The sequence below is a fragment of the Crotalus tigris genome, unplaced genomic scaffold, assembly GCF_016545835.1.
Source record: "Crotalus tigris isolate CLP2741 ecotype Arizona unplaced genomic scaffold, ASM1654583v1 scf7180000023598.3388751, whole genome shotgun sequence".
Lineage (NCBI taxonomy): Eukaryota > Metazoa > Chordata > Lepidosauria > Squamata > Viperidae > Crotalus > Crotalus tigris.
The window spans coordinates 1,885,852-1,905,234 of record NW_024100068.1 but is presented as its reverse complement, the minus strand read 5'-3'; the positions used below and the strand labels follow the sequence as shown (position 1 = coordinate 1,905,234).

Sequence of the window (19,383 nt, the reverse complement as noted above, 5' to 3'; positions counted from 1 at the left end):
ATGTGAAAATAATATCAGCTTATCCGTCAGAATGAACGTCGGCGCATAGCCAGGCGTGCAATAATCTGACCCGACACCTCCAAACTATCTGCGCTATGTATCTGCCGCCTGATTTGCCAGATCTTCCGGAGAAAAAGTCGCCGGGTGCTTGATACTGGAGAAAAAAAAGAGGTGGAAGAGCCTCCCTCCGGCCTCAGATTTCTCTCCCCAGATAGAGATCGCTGCTCGCGTCTCAAGCTGGAGGTGTTTTGTTTTTTTTTCTCTCACCGCAAAAAGAACACGCCAAACAATCTCCACGGCGATTGCTTATAATTCGCATGTCTAAGGCCCCCCAACTCTTCCACGATGAGGAAAGAAATCTCCCCAAGTCTCCCATTAAGAGAACATCCCTTTTGAGAACTGGGCCCCCCGCAAAGGATTAACAATAAGCCAGGCAACGTGGTGTTGCTAAAAGGCTCTGCCTTAAGTTACTATTCAGTTCCTTTCCAAATATTAAAAGGGGGGTGTCAGGTTTTGAACGCTGTTCTTTAATGTTCTGGGCAAGGAAAAGAGGTGTCTTAGATTTGCTTTTGAGGCGAGCCTTCCCGCCACCTAAGGACGCTCGGATGTGCTGAAATACGAATCCCACGGTCGCGATCAACTTGTCCGTTAATCGGAGGACGTAACCACCGCCAATCTAGAAAGCACCAGCCTGGGGGGGGGGAGTGTTCTAGAATAAATCGGACACCTTGGGCAGTTTTCCTGCATCGCCTTCTCCTCCTCCTAAAGTTGCAGCTCACTCTCTCCAGGGAACGAAAACACCGAATGCGAAAATGATAATTATTTTTTCTTTTTAAAAACAACTTCCCCAAGCATTATAGTAAATGTGGGGTTCTTTTTGTTCATTTCGAGCGAGGGACTGGCCCTTTACCTAATATTAAATTGAAGAAGGCGGGATTAATCCTTATCACTGAGATCTGCTCAATACTGTAAAAGATTTCTTTGGAAGTTGCTTGTCCTGACCTACAAATGACTTCTCACTTCTTTCCCGGATTTTCTGAATGTTTCTTCGAGGCTGCTGGAGCGCAAAGATGTGATCTGAAATGGTGGGGTTGGCGGCCAGTTGGGCACAAATTAAGAAGCCAATGGTGTGTGTGTGTGTGTGTGTGTGTGTGTGTGTGTGTGTGTGTGTGTGTGTGTGTGTGTGTGTGTGCAGGGGGGTGGGAAGGATCCCACCAAGAAAGGTCGCTAACGGGGTTCCTGGATGCCCAATGAAGAGAAAAAGCCGATGGTTTTCAAATATTCTTTCACAGTTTTAAAAATAGATTTTAATGATTGAATCAGTATCGGAAACCTTCAACTGTTCGGGAAAGCGAATTTCATTCTCCTGGACGGCTTCCATCTTCCTCACCCTTGGAAGTAAATTTCAAGCGTGGATGAGGACTCACAGTCATCCAGGCAAAGGTGTCTGAAGATTGAAACATCGTTAACTGGACACATTTTTGTTAGTTTGAGACTGCTGATCCAAGCAGCTTCATCCATCAGAAATTGATGAAACACACATTTACACTACGCAGTTAACCCAAATACCAAATTGGCTGTTTTCTTTGTTCCCGCTACAAATCGAAGTATAAGATAACTAAATGGCTGGGTTTACACATCATGCTTTCACCACAAAAACATAAAACCACCTAAACAAACCAAGTTTAATATGCTCACATATAGCCAGTAGATCTTTTACTTGACTTGTAACCCATGTTCTATAATATGAAGACAATACAGTCATTGAATCTTAGAACTAACTTTGGTTCAGCAAGAATTAGATTGGTTTACATTGATGCCTTCCATAATTCTGATTTTTTTAAAAAAAATCTCTTGGCTGAGATCCCTGCTATAGGCTAAACGCAGGTGTGAAGTGTATGTGCGCGTGTTCATTCATTACCTCCCCAGTATCTGGGGGCAAAACGACCCTCTAATATTCCAGCGATCCGTCACAGGTTTCCAGCCTGTTCCGCGCCAGTTCCTTCAGAACCGAGCGTTAGAATCAATGCCATTTACTCCGCAGTTCACGGCCAATGGGGTTCCAGACCGAGAGGAAAGCTGAAAATGAAGAGAAAGAGTTTCATTGCCCGGACTTTCAGGATGTGCGTTTGTGAGCCCGTTACGTTAGGAAACGGACCTGGGCACAGTTACACAGCCCTCGCTTTGGCGTGCAGGAGTTTCAAATTCAGGTCCCGCCACTACCAGGGGCAAGTATAAAATGGTAAGATAATGAAAAAGTACATTTTCCCCGCCGGCTATCCTGCAGAATGCTACCGGGTTAGAGGTCCCCTATACTGGTACCCCCCCCCCTTGCAGCGGGCAAGTTAACTGGCTGGGCAGCCTCGTCCTCTCTTGTTCTCTCACCTCTTTTCCTACGGGATCTGTAGTAGAAACCGCGGCGTCCCCCGTTCTGGCCCGCATCTCCCCTTGCCGGGCTATTTCTTCCCGTCCCATGGCAACGCCCCGCTCGTTTTGCTCAGCCCGCAGAAGCCTCTCTCCGCGTCCTTCGGCTCGACCTCGCACCCCGCGATCTTTTCTCCCCCAAATCCGCCCCTCCCCCCCCCAGCTGAGCGCTCTCGACCGCTGGGAGAGACAGGAGGAGCGACCGAGCGAAAGACCACCCTTTTCTCTCCCAGCCTGGCCGGTGCTCCCGTGTTGGCTGGCTTTCCAGGCGTTGATTGGCAGAAGGTTGACAGTGATGGGCAGGCGCCCTTTCCATGGAAACGGAGGGGCAGCCAATCTGGCGAGGCCAATAGCAGCAAATGAGAAGCAGAAAAGGCGACGACGGCAAAGAATGTGCGGGGGGGGATCCTTGGCTGGGGGCATCTGGGGGCTTTCCTCATCCTCCCTCCCTCCCTCCTCTTTCTCTTCTTTCCCTTCTCTTCCTCCTTCTCACACACATTATCCTCCTGCCTCCCTCCCAAACTTCAGGCCACCGACGGAGCGCGGGGCATTCTGCTTCCCAGCGCCTGAGCGCAGCACGCGTGCGGCAGCGACGGCGCCGCAGCTGCTGCCGTTACACGTTCTCCAAGCGACCGTCTGAAGGGTCGATGCGGAAGGGAAGGCCGGGATTTTTAAAAAAGTAAAATAAAATTAAAAAAAAGCAAGGCGAGAGCGGCGTTTGCTTCCACGACTGGCGAGCCAGACCGCCGCCTTTCTTGCACCTCTGCGCTCGTCCAGGAGAAGAGGAGCGAAGAACCGGCTCGGCTCCAGATTCAGGGGACAAGAGGCGGGCGCCGAAGTCCAGGAGCCCGGCGTCGAAGGAAGGGCCGAAGCTCTCCATTAGCCGGAGCCGCGGAGGAGAAGAGGCGACTCGGCCCAGGAGCCCGCCCGGCCGCCTCCATGTTTCAGCTGCCCATCCTCAACTTCAGCCCGCAGCAAGTGGCCGGCGTGTGCGAGACGCTGGAGGAGAGCGGCGACGTGGAGCGCCTGGGGCGCTTCCTGTGGTCGCTGCCGGTGGCGCCGGCGGCGTGCGAGGCGCTCAACCGGAACGAGTCGGTCCTCCGCGCGCGCGCCATCGTGGCCTTCCACGGCGGCAACTACCGCGAGCTCTACCACATTCTGGAAAGCCACAAGTTCCCCAAAGAGTCGCACGCCAAGCTGCAGGCGCTCTGGCTCGAGGCGCACTACCAGGAGGCCGAGAAGCTCCGCGGCCGGCCCCTGGGCCCCGTCGACAAGTACCGCGTGCGCAAGAAGTTCCCCCTGCCCCGCACCATCTGGGACGGCGAGCAGAAGACGCACTGCTTCAAGGAGCGCACCCGGCACCTGCTCCGCGAATGGTACCTGCAGGACCCTTACCCCAACCCCAGCAAAAAGCGCGAGCTGGCCCAGGCCACGGGACTCACCCCCACGCAGGTGGGCAACTGGTTCAAAAACCGGCGCCAAAGGGACCGGGCCGCCGCCGCCAAGAACAGGTCAGTGGCTCGGACCCGGGACGCAGGAGGAAGGCGACGGGGAAGGGCGGGTAGCTGAGCTCTGCCCAGGATTCATCCAGCAGCCACAGGCTAAGCCTGGGTCAGCCGTACGGTTTGTTGAGTGTCAAGGAGCGCGCCGTGCCCTGAGAAGTAAATCTTATTGCGTCCTAACTTGATGGGCTGCTTGGCACTGCTCGTTAAATCCACTGGATCGAAGCGTTTCCCAGCCTCATTTTAGGCTAGGTTCTCCTGTGATGGAGACCCCAGTAAGACCAGCCAAAAATGCAAATAGGATCCATTTTCTATTTACACGTTCGGTGCGGGTGTCCAGTTTCTGTGAGTTCTGCTCCAGAATACACGTGTTTGGAACCCAGTTGTAATCCTGAGCGTATTTATCTGGAAGAAAGACCATGCTCCTAAGTCTTAATCAGAGGTCAGAGGAATATTCTGCACACTTGTGATATGGTTATGATTATGGCCGCACAGTCAGTCAGTCAGATGGATTTTGCATTTTTGTCCACCTATTCAATATTTCTCCAGGGCCTGGGATGGGCAGATTTGTTGTTTAAATTATTATTGTTGTTATCGTTATTTGCCAAAAATGCTCAAAAGAGTCTCCTTATTTGAAATCCTGTCTCAAAAATCTTAGCTGGTTCTACAGGAACAGGAAGCGAGGAGATAAATTGGGCTCCTTCCACCATGCTCATAATATAGATTGATGTCAGTTTTGTTGATGTTGAAGTTTTGCTTTTATGATATAGTTGTCAACCTGGAATCAGAAAGTTTGGCTTTGCAGGAATAGTGGTCTGTTGTAGCCTCTGGGATTTTTTATTTAAATAAGTCATTTTTTTGAGGATCGCAAAGGCAATTGTGTTTGACAGTCGCAGGTTTTCACTGTTGACATGTATGCAGGAGTAACCATTCTAACTGCATGCAGTTCATTTCTTTTCAAAGTAAATTTTTATTAATTTTAAATGTTTTTTATTTCCTATTGTACTAATTTAAGGAAGGGTTTTTAAAAAGAATGTTCATAGGTAAATAATCCCCAATAGGGAGTCATGAGTTACAGATTAATATATTGCTATCTGCTTACTTTTAACAATTAAATATCAACTATCCATGGGATGAATATACAAAACTGAGAATTAATGAAATTCTATGTAAGTATATAATGGCAGTTATTTTTCTATATAATATTTTAAGGCAATGATTTGACATAGCTGAATTCCATTCTGAAACATCTTTTAGTAGCAGGTGAAGAGATGCAGTTAAAAAACTGCAAAATGTTTTTTTAAATTAATTGAAAATTCAAAGAAATTATGGCAATTATGTAACATACAGTTTTAAAGTCCAATGAAATGAAACATTTTAATTTTTATAATTGTAATTTTCTTCGACATTTTTCATTTCTACCATTTATCCGACATATACTTTGAACAAAGGCAAGAATTGAAATGTAAAACATATATGTGATTCCAACTTAATTTTATTAAAATATGGCTTACTAAGGTTTAAGATACAACCTTGCATTTTGTTAGACAAATAAAGCCTTATGGTATATGTATATTCAACTGCAGCAAAACTGATTACCAACAAAGTTAAAAATAATGATATCTTATGTTTTAAAGCTTTTTATTTAAACAGCTTCAGTATAAAGCATACATCTTTCTCATGAAGCCAAATCATTATCTTTTGTTCCATTTCTGTGAAGATAGGTGGCAGCTAGGATATGCCCTTTTGGAAGAATATTAACTGCAATGGTTTGTAGAATGTAGGTGATAGTGTATATGGCTTTATGATAAAAACACTTTAAGCTATGCATGCCTGTATAGGAGTAAATAAGGAATAAACCAAGAAAGAAAGAATGTGCTTTAAATAAAAGCCTTGCTCTAATAGAAGAGAATTTCTGATCCATTTAGACATGTTAATTAGCACAAATGACCTCTATTTTTCAGGAGGCAAACAATGGCTCCCCATTCATGACTCTGTTGTGTCAAAGTGCAGGAATGTAAAACAATTTGGTCCTATTGACTTCCACAATACTCAACTTAAATCCATGAGACATGATATGCAGCTAGGGGCTATACTAAAATACTATCTTTTCCTATATACTTCCTGGAGAAATTCACTATTAATCCGAAGTTTACTTGGGCAATAGGAATTTTTCCAAGTTTAAGTGGAATGTATTGTTCCTAACATATAAGTTATCTCAAGGACAAAATGTATGGGAAAATTAATTTGAGGTAATACCATCATTTAAATTCTTGAATTTTCATTAAGATGATTAATAAGAATTAGCTTATTAATTATAAGCTATTTTTCATAACAGAACTGGGTAACCAAATATCATTGAGTTTAGCATTTCCCAAAGTGCAGCCTTAAGTACATGGTTTCCTTAAATCTTCTAACACCACAAAAAGTCAGTGAAGCAAAACTATAATAAAGGCTTAGATGTTTGGTGTGGTTAGGATACAGCTAGGGCAGAGAAGAAGACAAGAATACAGCATATATTGCTTAGTTAGGTAATCATTTTCATAATTTGTCTGTGTCTGTTTTTTAAAGTAATTAAAATAAAATATTTTTTGTTCTGTAAATTTGGAAGTACAATTAAAATGGGTTATTTTCTGTTGTCTTGAAAGCTAAGTTCATAAAATATCCTTTCTTTTTCTATGGGTGTTTAGATTTTATAAATATAATGAATATAAAGAAATGTTATGTAAAATAAGAGGGAGTATAAAAATAAGAAGGGTTTAGAAGGGTTATTTGTACAATTGATGGGCAAGATCATTTAAAGTTTCATAGGAAGAAGTAATTGAAAGATAGTATCCTTACAGTAGAAAAAAAATGTCTTCTTAAACTCATGTACACACAACCCAGTTCAATTTTCATTTAAATTATTGAAACTGGGAAGATAAACAATAGTTTGAAATAAAGAATCAAAAACTTAATTACTTCAGATAAGATGTTAAGACTTCAGATGCATACACGTATTTTTATTTATCCTTAGTGTAATCCAGAATAGATTTGTAAAATGTAATTTCAGGAAGAATTTACTCAATTAAATCTTCTTTGTGGTATTCTGTTATTATTTGACAGTATAATTGTGGATATTGTTTTCACTCACATTGCCCACTTCTGCTGAATTAATATAGTTATCTTCTTTGTTCTAAGAGCAGTAGTCAGGCATAACAGCAATTATAGCTTGATGAAAGTGTGAGATAATAGTAGTACTAGAAATGTATTTTATACACATTTCAGCTCTGAATGTTTTTTTCCCTTGAAACAATTTTTACACCATTTTCTTAAATACCTTGATAGGTATATTTTTAAAAAGATATTTTGCATTTTTGGGGTAGCATATTTATTCCTCAGACATATCTATGATGTGAAGTTTTGTTAATACTGAATTTACATGTGAAGTAACTGTTACTTGCAAAAGAAAAAGAAAGCATCAATATTTATATATGTTCTTGTGGGACATGTGTAGCCTTTACAATTGGCATAACAAAGAAAATATATTGTAACAGGTCTCAAAATGTATTTTTCATATTCGTTCATGTATCCTATAATAAACGTTCTAGATATTCTAGATATTACTGACTTTCAATCTTCTAGTATTATAAAGGAATTATTTCAAATAAAAATCAAATACTTATATAAGATCTTAATTCAAGTGAAAAACCTAGTAAAACCATATAATTATATTCATATATAATGAGAATAGGAGAGGTTGTAAAACAAAGCATTTCTAATAAACCCATTTCTATAAAGCGAGAAATGCCTTCTAAAAAAGAAACAGCCAAGATATTGTGACACTGCTAAAAATACCAGTACAATGCAACAACCAAAACTTACAGCATTTGAAGATATAATATAAATATTTGGGGGAGAACCATTCAATTCTTGCAATAGCATAGCAGGGACTGTAAAATGGTTAGATGAGGGAAATATTGAAAATTAGGGGGACAGAGAAAATTTTATTTTTATCTGTGATGTGTTTTAACACATATATAGGTATCTACGTCCCATTATCTCCATTGATTCACAGATCTAAAAGAGATATATAAACATTCCTCTCATCAAGTTCTCATATCCACACCTCACTTACAAAGTGGACAGCAGGGTAAGGCATAGAGAGCAGATAGAGTGTTGGAGTTTATTGTTGATGGACAATTTAATCTGGGGGGATGTGGGGTATCTGTATATGGCACCTGGACCACAAATTGAGTGCAAGCATGATGTAATAGTTAAAATATTGCAAAAGGATTGGGGATGCCCACCTAGGTTCTAGATCACCCTCAGCCAAAGAGGCTCACTAGATGGATGACTCTGGACTAATTGTTCTTTCTCTATCCAACTATCTCAGAGAACTGTTGTGGGGGAAAAAATAAGAGAAGGAAGATGGAAGTATGCTGCCTTGATCTCCTGAATGAAAGACAGAAGACAGAATATAAATAAAATATATAGTGTAGACTCTATAGTTTAAACACATAGTTGTATCAACCATACTCCCTCTTCTATGCCCTTTAAGTTACTGTAGCTTCTTATTTAGGACATTGTACCATCACTGATATTAAAATAAATAAATTCAGCCATTATGCCAGTCATCTACATTGTGGAGGGGTACCATCTTCTCTCTCGCCTTCAATGGCAAATTGATTTGACCCAGTCTTGTGGGTAAATATCAAATAGGGGGGAGAGGGGGTATTTAATAAACTTTTATGCTCAGCAATTTATTTGTAATAGAGGAGAGTTAGCTAGAGAAGCCTGAAAGAATAATCTCTCTTTTATTTATGCCCATCCTCTGATTCTCAAACATATCCAAACTATAAATGAAGAAATTCTCTTTTGCTATCTTGGCCACAGATATATTTATTTTTTATATAATGATTAATTTTTGATCTATTTAAAACTTATCCTAGAAGGAGAGAAATAAGAGTTTAATATCACCTGTGGTGAATGTGGTCTGTCTTGCTTTGAAGTTAAGAAGTACAGTAGATGTTACCTAGGATAGAGATTATATATGAGGAGGCAGAGAAAATAAGCATTGATAACACAGAGAGTTGCATTGTGTAAGAGAAACTGGTGTGGGGAAAATATGGCAGAACGTAAAGATATTTTGTGATGCAAAGGTTAAGTTGATACATTGGTGAGATTTTTTGCAAATGAGGTCTGTAAGGGATATTAAGCACTGTAAGAAACAGTATATATATTGGATTCCAAAAATGACTGGCAAGTGTTAGAAGTGTAGGAAAATCTCTCCTCCCAAAACAAACCTCCAAGCAGCTTAGCTGGAAACACTATTTACTATGGGCCACTCCCCACCATTGAGTTAAAAGTGCTATCCATCTACCCTCGAGTTGGCATTTAACAACATCAGAATAACAACTACTGACCCTGATGTCAATCCCTATTGTATTGTATTGTATCTGTTCCTAGGCTTTGCCAAATGATGCTGCCCTGTTTTGAGGGTATCAGTCATAATAGGATTGGTGACTGAAATGTTCTGCTTTGGTCCACTTTCAGCATGTCATCAGCCAGTGGGAGAACCATCCACCATTTTGGGCACTATAGCAAAAAACAATTCAGTTGTGTCCAACTCTTGGCGACTTTATAGGCAATTGTTCTGCAGGCTATCCTGTCAAGTACAGCTTCTTTCAGTTGTTGGATGTTCATCTTTGTATCACAGCAAAGATATGGTGGCTTATTTCAGGATTCTGGATTGTTCTCTTCCCCCCCCCCCGCCAACCAATCATCCCATTTGATCATCCCCCCCAATAAAATGAAAGATATGGGGAAACATCAGGGTGATATTAGTTGCAGAAGGAAGAAACCAGATCCCGGTATAATTGTTCAACTGACTGGGTTTGATAGAGAAAAATAATTAAAACAAACTAGCTCCTGGGCAACCAAAGGTGAACAGAGAAAGAATTAAAATTAAATAGGCAAATAAAACCTATTTCAACAGCCATCATTATTCTCTGGTAGAAGGAAATGCAGGATTGCTACATCTTAAAAATCCATTTCAGGGTATTACTGTACTAAAATAAGTTCATACAAATGTGGCATGCTTACTCCCAGATTAAAATAGTACAATTCTGCTTTATGTTTTGGGGTGCCTGGAGAGAAGTTAACTGTCAGAAATATGGAAAGAACTGACAGGAATGGGAACCTAGAAAATAAAGTGGAGATGGAGACTGGGAGCTGGGAGAGAAATGATTGTAGTAAAGGCTGACTAGTGACCTAAGGTCAAGCCGGATAGCTATGCCTCCCAATGCTTACAGTACACATCTTCACCTCCACAAAACAGTAACCATTTAAAGGTTTAATACAACTTAACCATGGTAGCATAATGTTGGCTTAAGAGGGAAAACACTGCATGTATAATAGTACTACTAATGATAATTTAAGACTTCCTGCTGATGAGGTTAATATTGTGAAGCCAAGGAGAACAACTGTGTTGTCAAGCTGTGATTGTGCCATTGTAAGTGCATGTGGGATTAAGGCCAAAATCAAATTAGGTGATTCATTAAAACATTTTATTTGGTCTTCAATCTGTTTTCCTTGACCTGGACTTTATATTACCTCAAAGTGTGAGTAAGCCTGTGGAGGCGGGAGAGGGTGGGGGTGAGCAGGCCTTTGAGTCATTACTGACTCCTGATGACTGTCTGGACAAGTCCCTGCAGTTTTCTTAGCAAGGTTTTTCAGAAATGTTTTCCAAACCTATTTCCTAGGGCTGAGAGACATGACTGGCCGAGGATCACTTTGCATGTAAAAAAGGATTAGAACTCAGTCTCCTGATTTCTAGCCTGATGCCTTCCTTAGTCATTACATCAAACTGACTCTCCTACTTATTATCAGGTATATTATCTCAGACTATCCCTGAAAAATCATGTCACAAATATACAGAGACCAGCTAGGAAGACTTTGTTATTTCAGTGAAAGATTTCCAAAATGTGATCAGGAATCAAGATGTTAAAAAAAGATTTTGTTATGAAGTGAGGCTGTGATATTAATATACAAAGTTGTTTTATTCTGGCTACTTGCTTGAATAATGAGAAATGCCAGTATAAAACAACTTTGTATATTGTCATCACAGCCTCATTCCATAATAAAATCATTTTTCTTATTTAGGGGATAAGTATTTCTTATATTTTTCAAATTCTTAAAACTTGATGTAATTACAATGTTTTACTTTTTAAAGATTCAGTTTGCTGTCATTTAAAAAGACAATTGTTGTATTTTATTTAGCAATAGCACTTAGATTTATATACTTCTTCATAATGCTTTACAGTACTCTCTCAGCAGATCAGCATATTGCCTCCAGTATATTGCCCCAACAATCTGGGTCCTCATTTTATAGACCTCAGAAGGATGGAATGTAGAGTCAACCTTGAGCCTGTCAGGACTGAACTCCTGGCAGTGGGCAGAGTTAGCCTGCAATACTGCATTCTAACCACTGACTCACTATGCCTATAATTGTTATTTGGACTGCAATTGATTTCAAAAGGAATCAATATTTAGAACTCATAAATGGTTGCAATAATATTTGTAGTAAATTAATGATTAAAGCTTCATATTGAAGAGGAAGAAACAAAAGGAAAAGCTGTCAAAATGTAATTGTGTGGAATCTTAATATTTTACACTATGTTTATTCCAAAATACTATTGTGTTCAGTACATTAGCATCTAGGATAGATATACCATGCCAGCTTTTATTATACTTGAGGGCCATAGATATCTCCCATCGACTGGCCATGCTCCTTGCCTATCTGACTTTTTTTTTTTTTTTAAGGAAAAAAAAGGGAAGCATATTTTTGAATATTTCCTATTCAAAAGACTTCCAAGATGATAATTATCTCCAGGGCTAGTTGCTGATAGGACCAAAACATATCATGTTTGTCTCTATCTCACTACGCCAAAAACAACTTTATAAGTAGCAGTTCCGAGGCAGCCTTATTCCACCAATAGTTAATCAGGCTTAGACCTAATTAATAGTGGGATAGGGAGCACAGGAAATCTGAGGAGTAAGATCAATCAATACTTTTTAAAAGAAATCTCCAAAGAAGCAGTGGCAAACTGTTTTAATGTTGCCAAGAAAGCTACACAAATGTGTACTGGGAATCATTGACATTGACTGTAAGAATGCATCCTATTTGACAATAAAAATATACATTTTGTGTATAATTTCTATATGTGAGACAGAAAATTCAGGGAAGATATTGGACCTTTGTGTTGAAAATAAGTTTTTGCAGCCTCCTGTCTGTAACCGGGCCATGTTTGGGTTATGTTGTAGCTGCCATTAAGAGGGGAGATGTTGTGGAGGCTTGTCTTAAGATGGTGGGGGGGGGGTTATGATTTTGTAGTAACCTTGAAGGCAGAATGATGCTAAGTGGGCTAAATAGTGGAGATGATAAGGCAGCAGTAGGTGGAGGAAGGGGAGAATGTGGTCTTTGGGTGAGGGGGCAATGCAGAGGATTTTTTTTTTAAAAAAAAAGAAAGGGAATTGCTCTTTGGACTTTTCAACATGGTAGGATTGTCATCAAAATTATATATGAGTACTGAAATGAAAAGACAGATCAATATGTTTCACGCAACACAAAGTGATTAGTGAACACATAATGGCGGAAGACAAAACTGTATCTTAGTCTTTCCCATGCAATCCATGCTGTCGATTTAACGGAGAAAAAGCGGTGCAGGGGAACAATAATATAGACATGAGTGGAGTATTCCATTCGGGAGGCTTAACTCGGCCCTGGATCCGAACACCGGCGGAGAATTCCGCGGGCCAGAAGAGGGGCAGAACCAGCATTGGGGAACGGGATTCGTAACGCAAAAGCAGGGAAAGGAGGCCGGGCGCAGGGCGGGTGGCCTTTTGTGGCGACCGACGCTCGAGTCACGACCGTTTCTCTTCTCCTTTCCCTCTCGCAGGCTCCAGCAACAAGGCCTCTCCTCCCAGGGTGCGGGGCGGTCGCTGCCGTCGGAGGAAGAGAGCGCGGGCGAACCGCCGCTCGGCGCCGCCGCCAGTCCCGCCGCCAGCCTATCCAGTAAAGCCGCCGCTTCCTCGGCCATCTCCATCACCTCCAGTGACAGCGAAGGCGACCTGTGAGCAGTAGAAAAAGGCCCCGCCGAACCTGCGAGGATTACAGCGCGGAGGCTGCGGGCCGAGGAGGGACCTGGCGAGGACGCAGCGATACCCCGAGGGCGGCCCCCGAAACGTTACAAGGCCAGCCCTCTTCGCTCGCCGGCTTCAGCTCTTGGCCTTGTCCGCAGTCCGCACCTGAGAAACCCCGGCAACAGGCCCTGCCGAGAGAAAGACTCCGAAGCCTTGAATTCTTCAAGCAGGAGCTATTGGAAGGTGTGGAATCAAACAACGGGCGCGCGGGTCGTAGAAAGAGTGACAGACCTGCGTCGCCTACTGGAATCTATTATTTTCCCTCTCGGAATATCCGACTGCAAAGACAGTGATTTTTGTTTATTTTGTTTATATATATATATATAAATATAAATATTTTATATAATGTTTATTGAGTTATTTAAATTGCTCCATTGGTAGATTGTCTTATTTGGTGACCCTAATCATTATTAATATTGTTATTATATGGGGCGGTGCCTATGTGAATAACTGACACTGTATTTCATTTCCTCCATTTGTGGAGCATGTGCAGGATCTGATATTGTATGGAGAAGAAGGGCAGCCAGAAAACGGAAAGAACAAATTAAACCAGTATAGTAATATATTTGGTGAGCAAAATAAATTCTGCTATTCCCTTCATTGTGTTAAAAATTCTTAATCTTGGAAAGAACAGTATTGAGAAGGGTGGGTCAGTAACAACATGAGAAAGGTAGCTAAGAACAATATCTGGCAAGAGGGAATTTGCAAAACAACTGTGTTTGCAATTTACTTTATTCATTATTAATTGTCTCATTGAGGCTATTCAATCAATTCTTTTATGGATTCATTCAATGCAAAATTATATACTAGCCATAGGGACTGACTTTGCAGAAACACAGCCACAATACAATGTGGAAGACCAGTGCATTCACTTATTTTGTTGAGCACACAGCTAGTAGATAGTAGATCCTTTTCCTATTTAAGTAACACTTGTTCACTTGGTGACTTGGTGGTTGGAAGTTCATTTATAAAGAAAATTATTGCTCCGTGGTTATTGCTGAGTCCTCCCCGCCACTGCCCAGGATTTTATGATTTAGGAATAAAATGATCTTACCAGCCAGATTGAACCAGAGATAAAAGAAGAGAAGAAAAGAGAAGGAGGGAACAGAAATGCATTTACATTTAAAAAAAACAAAGCTAAGTAAATCTTTTAGCATCTTGGAAAGAGGCTACAATCCATTTTAGCATATTACTTGCAATAAGCCCCCTTAAGTCAATAGGATATTCAACCTCTAAGTAATCATGCCTAGGTTTGGAATATATATATATGAGAAATATATATATATATTCCAAGGAAAGGGGTAGATGTGATGATAGTCTTTTCACTTTCAGATTCCTAAATCCCAATTATATGAAATAGTCCTTAAGAGCAGGGTTACAAAATTAATCCTTCTAAATACTATAAAATATAATCCCTTATCTTTTCAGTATGGAAAATGATACAGAATTGCAGCTGTACTTCCTTTTCTGTAAAAACTTTTCCATGGCTATTGAGAAAAAAAAATTAACCTGGCCAATATCAAGATCCAGGTATTTTCTGTTATTCATTTCAGGGTTTAATAGGTATTAACCTGAAAAATGCATGGACCACTTTAAAAATATGCTACATAAATATGGTATACAGTGTGATTTACTGTATACTCTTATCTATTTAGCAAAATTAATACTATATTGTGTTTCATGCTTCAATAGTTTTTCTATGTACTAACTGCATAGGATCAGTCCAGGGAACGGTACAATCCTATGACCATGGGATCCTAAGTATATGTACTCAAGAAAAGCAAATGCAACTCACCCTGAAGTAGGTAAGTGTAGGATTGCAGCATTACTTGTAAGTGTCTTTGAAGTATTGTAACTTCCTTCCATGTAAGCCTACATAAAATAGGGTTGTACCATCAGATACAAAGCATCAATCTTTAAAATCAAGCTTTTATTTTCATTCAAAGATAAAGCGTGTTGCTGCTCCCCATTGCCCACCCTATACATTATTCTTGCTAATGTTAAAAAGTGATACTGGTTTTATTGTATTTCTATTCTGTTCCTTTTCCCCTCCACTTTGGAATTAAAATTTCATGAGGCAGAACCTGAGTGTCCCCATTCAGGCTATGTTCTAATGCTGTGCTTCTTTATTGGAACAAGGAGCTGATTCTATAACACTTACCAGGGCCTTTTAATGAATGAGCATGTTTGTGAGCTGCTAGATATTTACCTAGGTTCACAACTCCATTGAGACAAACTCCTCAATTTTTTTTAATCTGCTGTGGGTCAGACTAAGACAGGTAGGCAACCTTGGCTCTTTTATGACTAGTGGACTTCAATTCCCAGAATTCCTGAGCCAGCCATGCTGACCCATGCTAGTTCAGGAATTCTGGGAGTTGAAATCCACGAGTCATAAAAGAGTTGCCTACCCCTGGACTAAGAGGTGCAGGCAGGCAGGAACCCTGCAAATGCTTGCCTGGCTTGTTGGGTAGATCCCCCCACTGCCTAACAGGCCCGAGATTTGGTGAAAGAAAGCAAAAGGCCTTTAGCAGGAACACCAGCTAAGCTGCTTTAGTGTGTGTGGGTTTTCTCCTTCCCCAGCCAAAGGGATTTTATACCATTACAGAGTTTGAGCACTGATCTTTAAATCACTTGAGCTGTGCTGTTTCAGTCTTGTTTTTCTGTGGCGTTTTTTTTTCCCAAAAATAAGCTGATTGCTTGCAGTTTGATTTCTTTTCGCTGGGAAAATATGGAAGAAATGACAGGCAGGGTACAGAGCCAGGTCTTTTAGAGAGGTTACTGGAAAGCTATTGCTTAGAAGGCAATGTTGTATATTCTAATATTCCCCCACTTACTTGGAAATAAATTTCATTATTATTCAGATGTTTCAGTTCTGTTTCTGGGGACTGAATTGCCGTATCACTCTGCTACTGCCAGTAAAAGGCTACAGGCCAGCTAAAACGGGTTGCCCATGTATCAGTCAGAACCTCTCTTTTCTTTTTAATTTAAAGAAAACAGAAGGTAGCAAGCTGGAATACCCCCTCCAAGAACTGATTACTAGGGGAGTAAGTTGTATTGGGTGCAACAGGGTTCACTTTTGACTGAATAGCAGATAAAGGAACATTTAAGTCCTCCATCTAGAATGAATTTTCAGAATCCCTTGTCTTAAAATCACACCTTATGTAAGGCAATATTGAAATATCTGCTGGGAGTGGACAGAAAACATGCTGAGGAATCTACTTAATGACACCTAGTAAAGCAAATCATTTGTAATACATTAAAGAATGCAATATAATATAATTAAATAATTAAAAATCACCCATTTATTATAATACATATTTTAAATTATTTATTTATCTGAAGTTAAGCCAGATTTATTCCCTTAAAAGATCTCTTACTGAACATTTCATCCAACTTTCTCTCATGGTCAATGGAAGAGAGATCTAATAGTTGCAGAATATAAACCAAAGTGGGGTTCTGCTTTAGCATGAATTTAGAGACATGTCTGTCTATGTTGCTGAATCATTCTATTATCCAAAGAGCAGAATCTAGTTGTAATTCAATAATTCAAGTTAATGTATTGTAATGCTAAAGTAATTATTTTTTTCAGTATATAATTCAGTTAGTATGTAACCCAGTTTTCTCCAATTCTGAGCCAAAGCTGATAAATAAGAATGATCCAGTGTAATAATAATATAACTCTGAATAGGATAACAATCTCTTTGCTTGCCTTTTAATACAGTACGTGCAGGATAATACACTGTCCAGCCTAGCTGATCCTTTTGGTAAACTAATTGCTAAATGTAAAATCAGCACACTCTCTGGGGAAATCTCATTGTGAGTGGGAAGATCCCTAGCAGGTCTTGGATTCTAGCCAAGTGGCTTTGGCATTAATGTGAGTGTAGATCAGGGGTTCCCAACCAGGGGGGCCAGACGATATTCCAGGGAGTGCGAAAACTTGGGTTTTCAAAATTATAGTGTATATGTATAATTTGTTGCCATTATTTTGAACTTTTATAAGGGGTGCGAGAATATATCAGCGTTCTAGGGGTGCAGGGTATAGAAAAGGTTGGGAACCACTGGTGTAGATTAATATATTGATCTCTGCCTTTATTACTTGAACTCCTACTGAATCTGAATTTGAAGATCAAGAACAGAGTATTTCTCACAAATGTTGGAAGCAAGATACTGCCAAAGGGCATTAAAATAGCTTCCCTTTTTCAAACACTGTTCATAGCAGAGAAGGCAGTTTTGTCAAAATTCTTTGTTGTATAATCAAAATCAAGGAGTTAGCATCGGAGACACTGAAGTGGATATTAAACGTGCCTCAAAATGTTGCAGCATGGAAACTCTTTTGTTTGGCACCCTGTGACCTTCTCTAGAACACCCTATATAACATTGCCACCACCACCACCACCCCTTTTCAGGCTTCACTTCTCCAACATCATGCAGCATTCCCATCATCGATCAGCATGTTCACCCATCCCTAAACTGCATCTTCCTGATTTAGGATTCCTCATGTTAATCATTTGTTTACATTCCTGCCTAGGCTCCCAAACTTTAAAAGGCTCCCCTTTGTTTACAGTGGACACTTTTTGACTGCACTAGAGATCCCATTGGTAGCTCCTAGTTGACCTTGGCTGATTTCAAAACAGCTAAGGAGGTGAAAGTGCTTGGATAAGAGAACATCAGGAAACTTCATTTTATTTTATGTTTTATATTTACATTATATATAATTTATAATTTCATATTGTATGCTGAACAGGGAAGCTGAAAAGATATTCCAGAAGATGGCAGTAGGAACTCACTTCCCTGTTGTTCTCAAGAATACATATTCATTAAGGTATCAGATATTGGGGAATCTTCATTACTACATACAGTAGAGCAGAGATAATTCTTTGCATAGACCTTTACTGATACTTTCCCTGTCTTTATGCACTTCAACAATAGTGGGCTTGCAATTCTCAGAATTTCTACCCCATGCTAGCTACTTGTTCAGTGAGCTGCAGTCTCAGGATCTCTGGAAGAGACCAAGTTGGAAAAGCTACTCTGCTGCATGTATAAGAGAAGATTTTAAAGAGCCATTTGCTTCATCTGGAGGTAGGAAGTTGAAATATACAATAATAAGGAGGTCAAAGACTGTTGCTGCTTTGACTGAAGAACTGGAATATTAGGGGTGGACTTGCCCACTGTTTACAAACATTCCCCCACCTGTTGTTTAAGAGAAAAAATAAATAAATTTCAGAAATTAACTGCCTTTATCCTTGCCACTGAAGAATTTCACATCTGTGAAAATACCTCTAAGATGGGCTTTGCTTCCCTCGTTCTTTGAATGGGGCATAGGTTTATCGGGGTTAAAATGATGGAACACGTTGACGTGATATGAAATGAATTGCTGTGATCAACATATGATACCAAAATTAGCGTTAAAGGGTGAAATAGTCCATTCTGTCAGCTTAAAAACCTCTGAATGCATCCATCCAATTGCACAGGAAAATACACAGAGGCCTTCCTTGTGCAGAAGGAAGACAGGAATTGGTTATTTACATTAAACAAAGCAAGGTTTGCCAGAAGTCTGCCTTGACCTGTCTCTCTTTAGCCAAACAAAGAGGAAAATATTGTATCAAAAATAGCCTGAATAGGGAGGGAGGAGAAGTGAAACAGCTTTTCCCCTCTATTCAACCAGTTGAATACTTCCGTTTCTTTTGAGAAGGAGAGCAGGCTCTAGCCATGCCTGAATGGGAAAGTCTTGTAAGCTGGTAGGGAGGCTGTCAAACGGCTCAGGGTAATAAGCACTAATGAGAGGGTTTGCAGTTCTCCCTGGGACAAAAGGGGCCTGGGAGGGTTCTATCAGGACTGAATAGCCGGTAGGTTTTGGGAAGAGATGGGGGGGATGAGTGAGCTGTCAATGGATAGATTTTGCAGGGAGCAAAGGGGGGAAAAAAAGGGAGACAGGAGTCTTGGCTTGGTGCAGCTGTGCACAGAAGCTGTTCCCTTTAACAGACAGCCTCTTAGCCCCTTTTACCTCCTGCAGGGCAGGGCTAAAGCAGACAAAAGCAAGCTTGGGACCACCAGATAAACAAAAGGGGAAATAAATTTGGGTTAAATACACACACACATGACACACATATGCACACAGCAGTGATCCTCAACGCAGTTAAGCAGAGACACACAAATGGAAAGTCAAATGACCCCTATAGATTAATTATTAACCAAGATAGATTAATTTAGGAACAGAGGACAGGATAATGCTCATATTAGAAAGCAGATGGATGTCCAGAATACAAACACTCAT

At 40.6% G+C, this 19,383-nt stretch overlaps 2 protein-coding genes across 2 annotated transcripts in view; one reads left to right on the top strand and one right to left on the bottom strand.

Annotated features, from left to right (window-relative positions):
* CUNH14orf39 (chromosome unknown C14orf39 homolog) overlaps window positions 1–2,516 on the bottom strand; it is a 38,256-nt gene extending 35,740 nt beyond the window's left edge. The window contains exons 1-2 of the mRNA XM_039319534.1: window positions 2,386–2,516; window positions 1,922–2,079 (exon numbers count right to left, since the gene is read on the bottom strand). The gene's annotated coding sequence lies outside the window, so the exon portion shown is untranslated. The remainder of the gene's footprint in view (window positions 1–1,921; window positions 2,080–2,385) is intronic.
* A 589-nt stretch (window positions 2,517–3,105) lies between these two features.
* SIX6 (SIX homeobox 6) lies at window positions 3,106–16,123 on the top strand. Its single transcript, XM_039319542.1, has 2 exons — window positions 3,106–3,935; window positions 12,866–16,123. The coding sequence occupies exons 1-2, from the start codon at window positions 3,364–3,366 to the stop codon at window positions 13,041–13,043; spliced, it is 750 nt and encodes a 249-aa protein (XP_039175476.1). The 5' UTR covers window positions 3,106–3,363; the 3' UTR covers window positions 13,044–16,123.
* The last annotated feature ends 3,260 nt before the right edge of the window (window positions 16,124–19,383 follow it).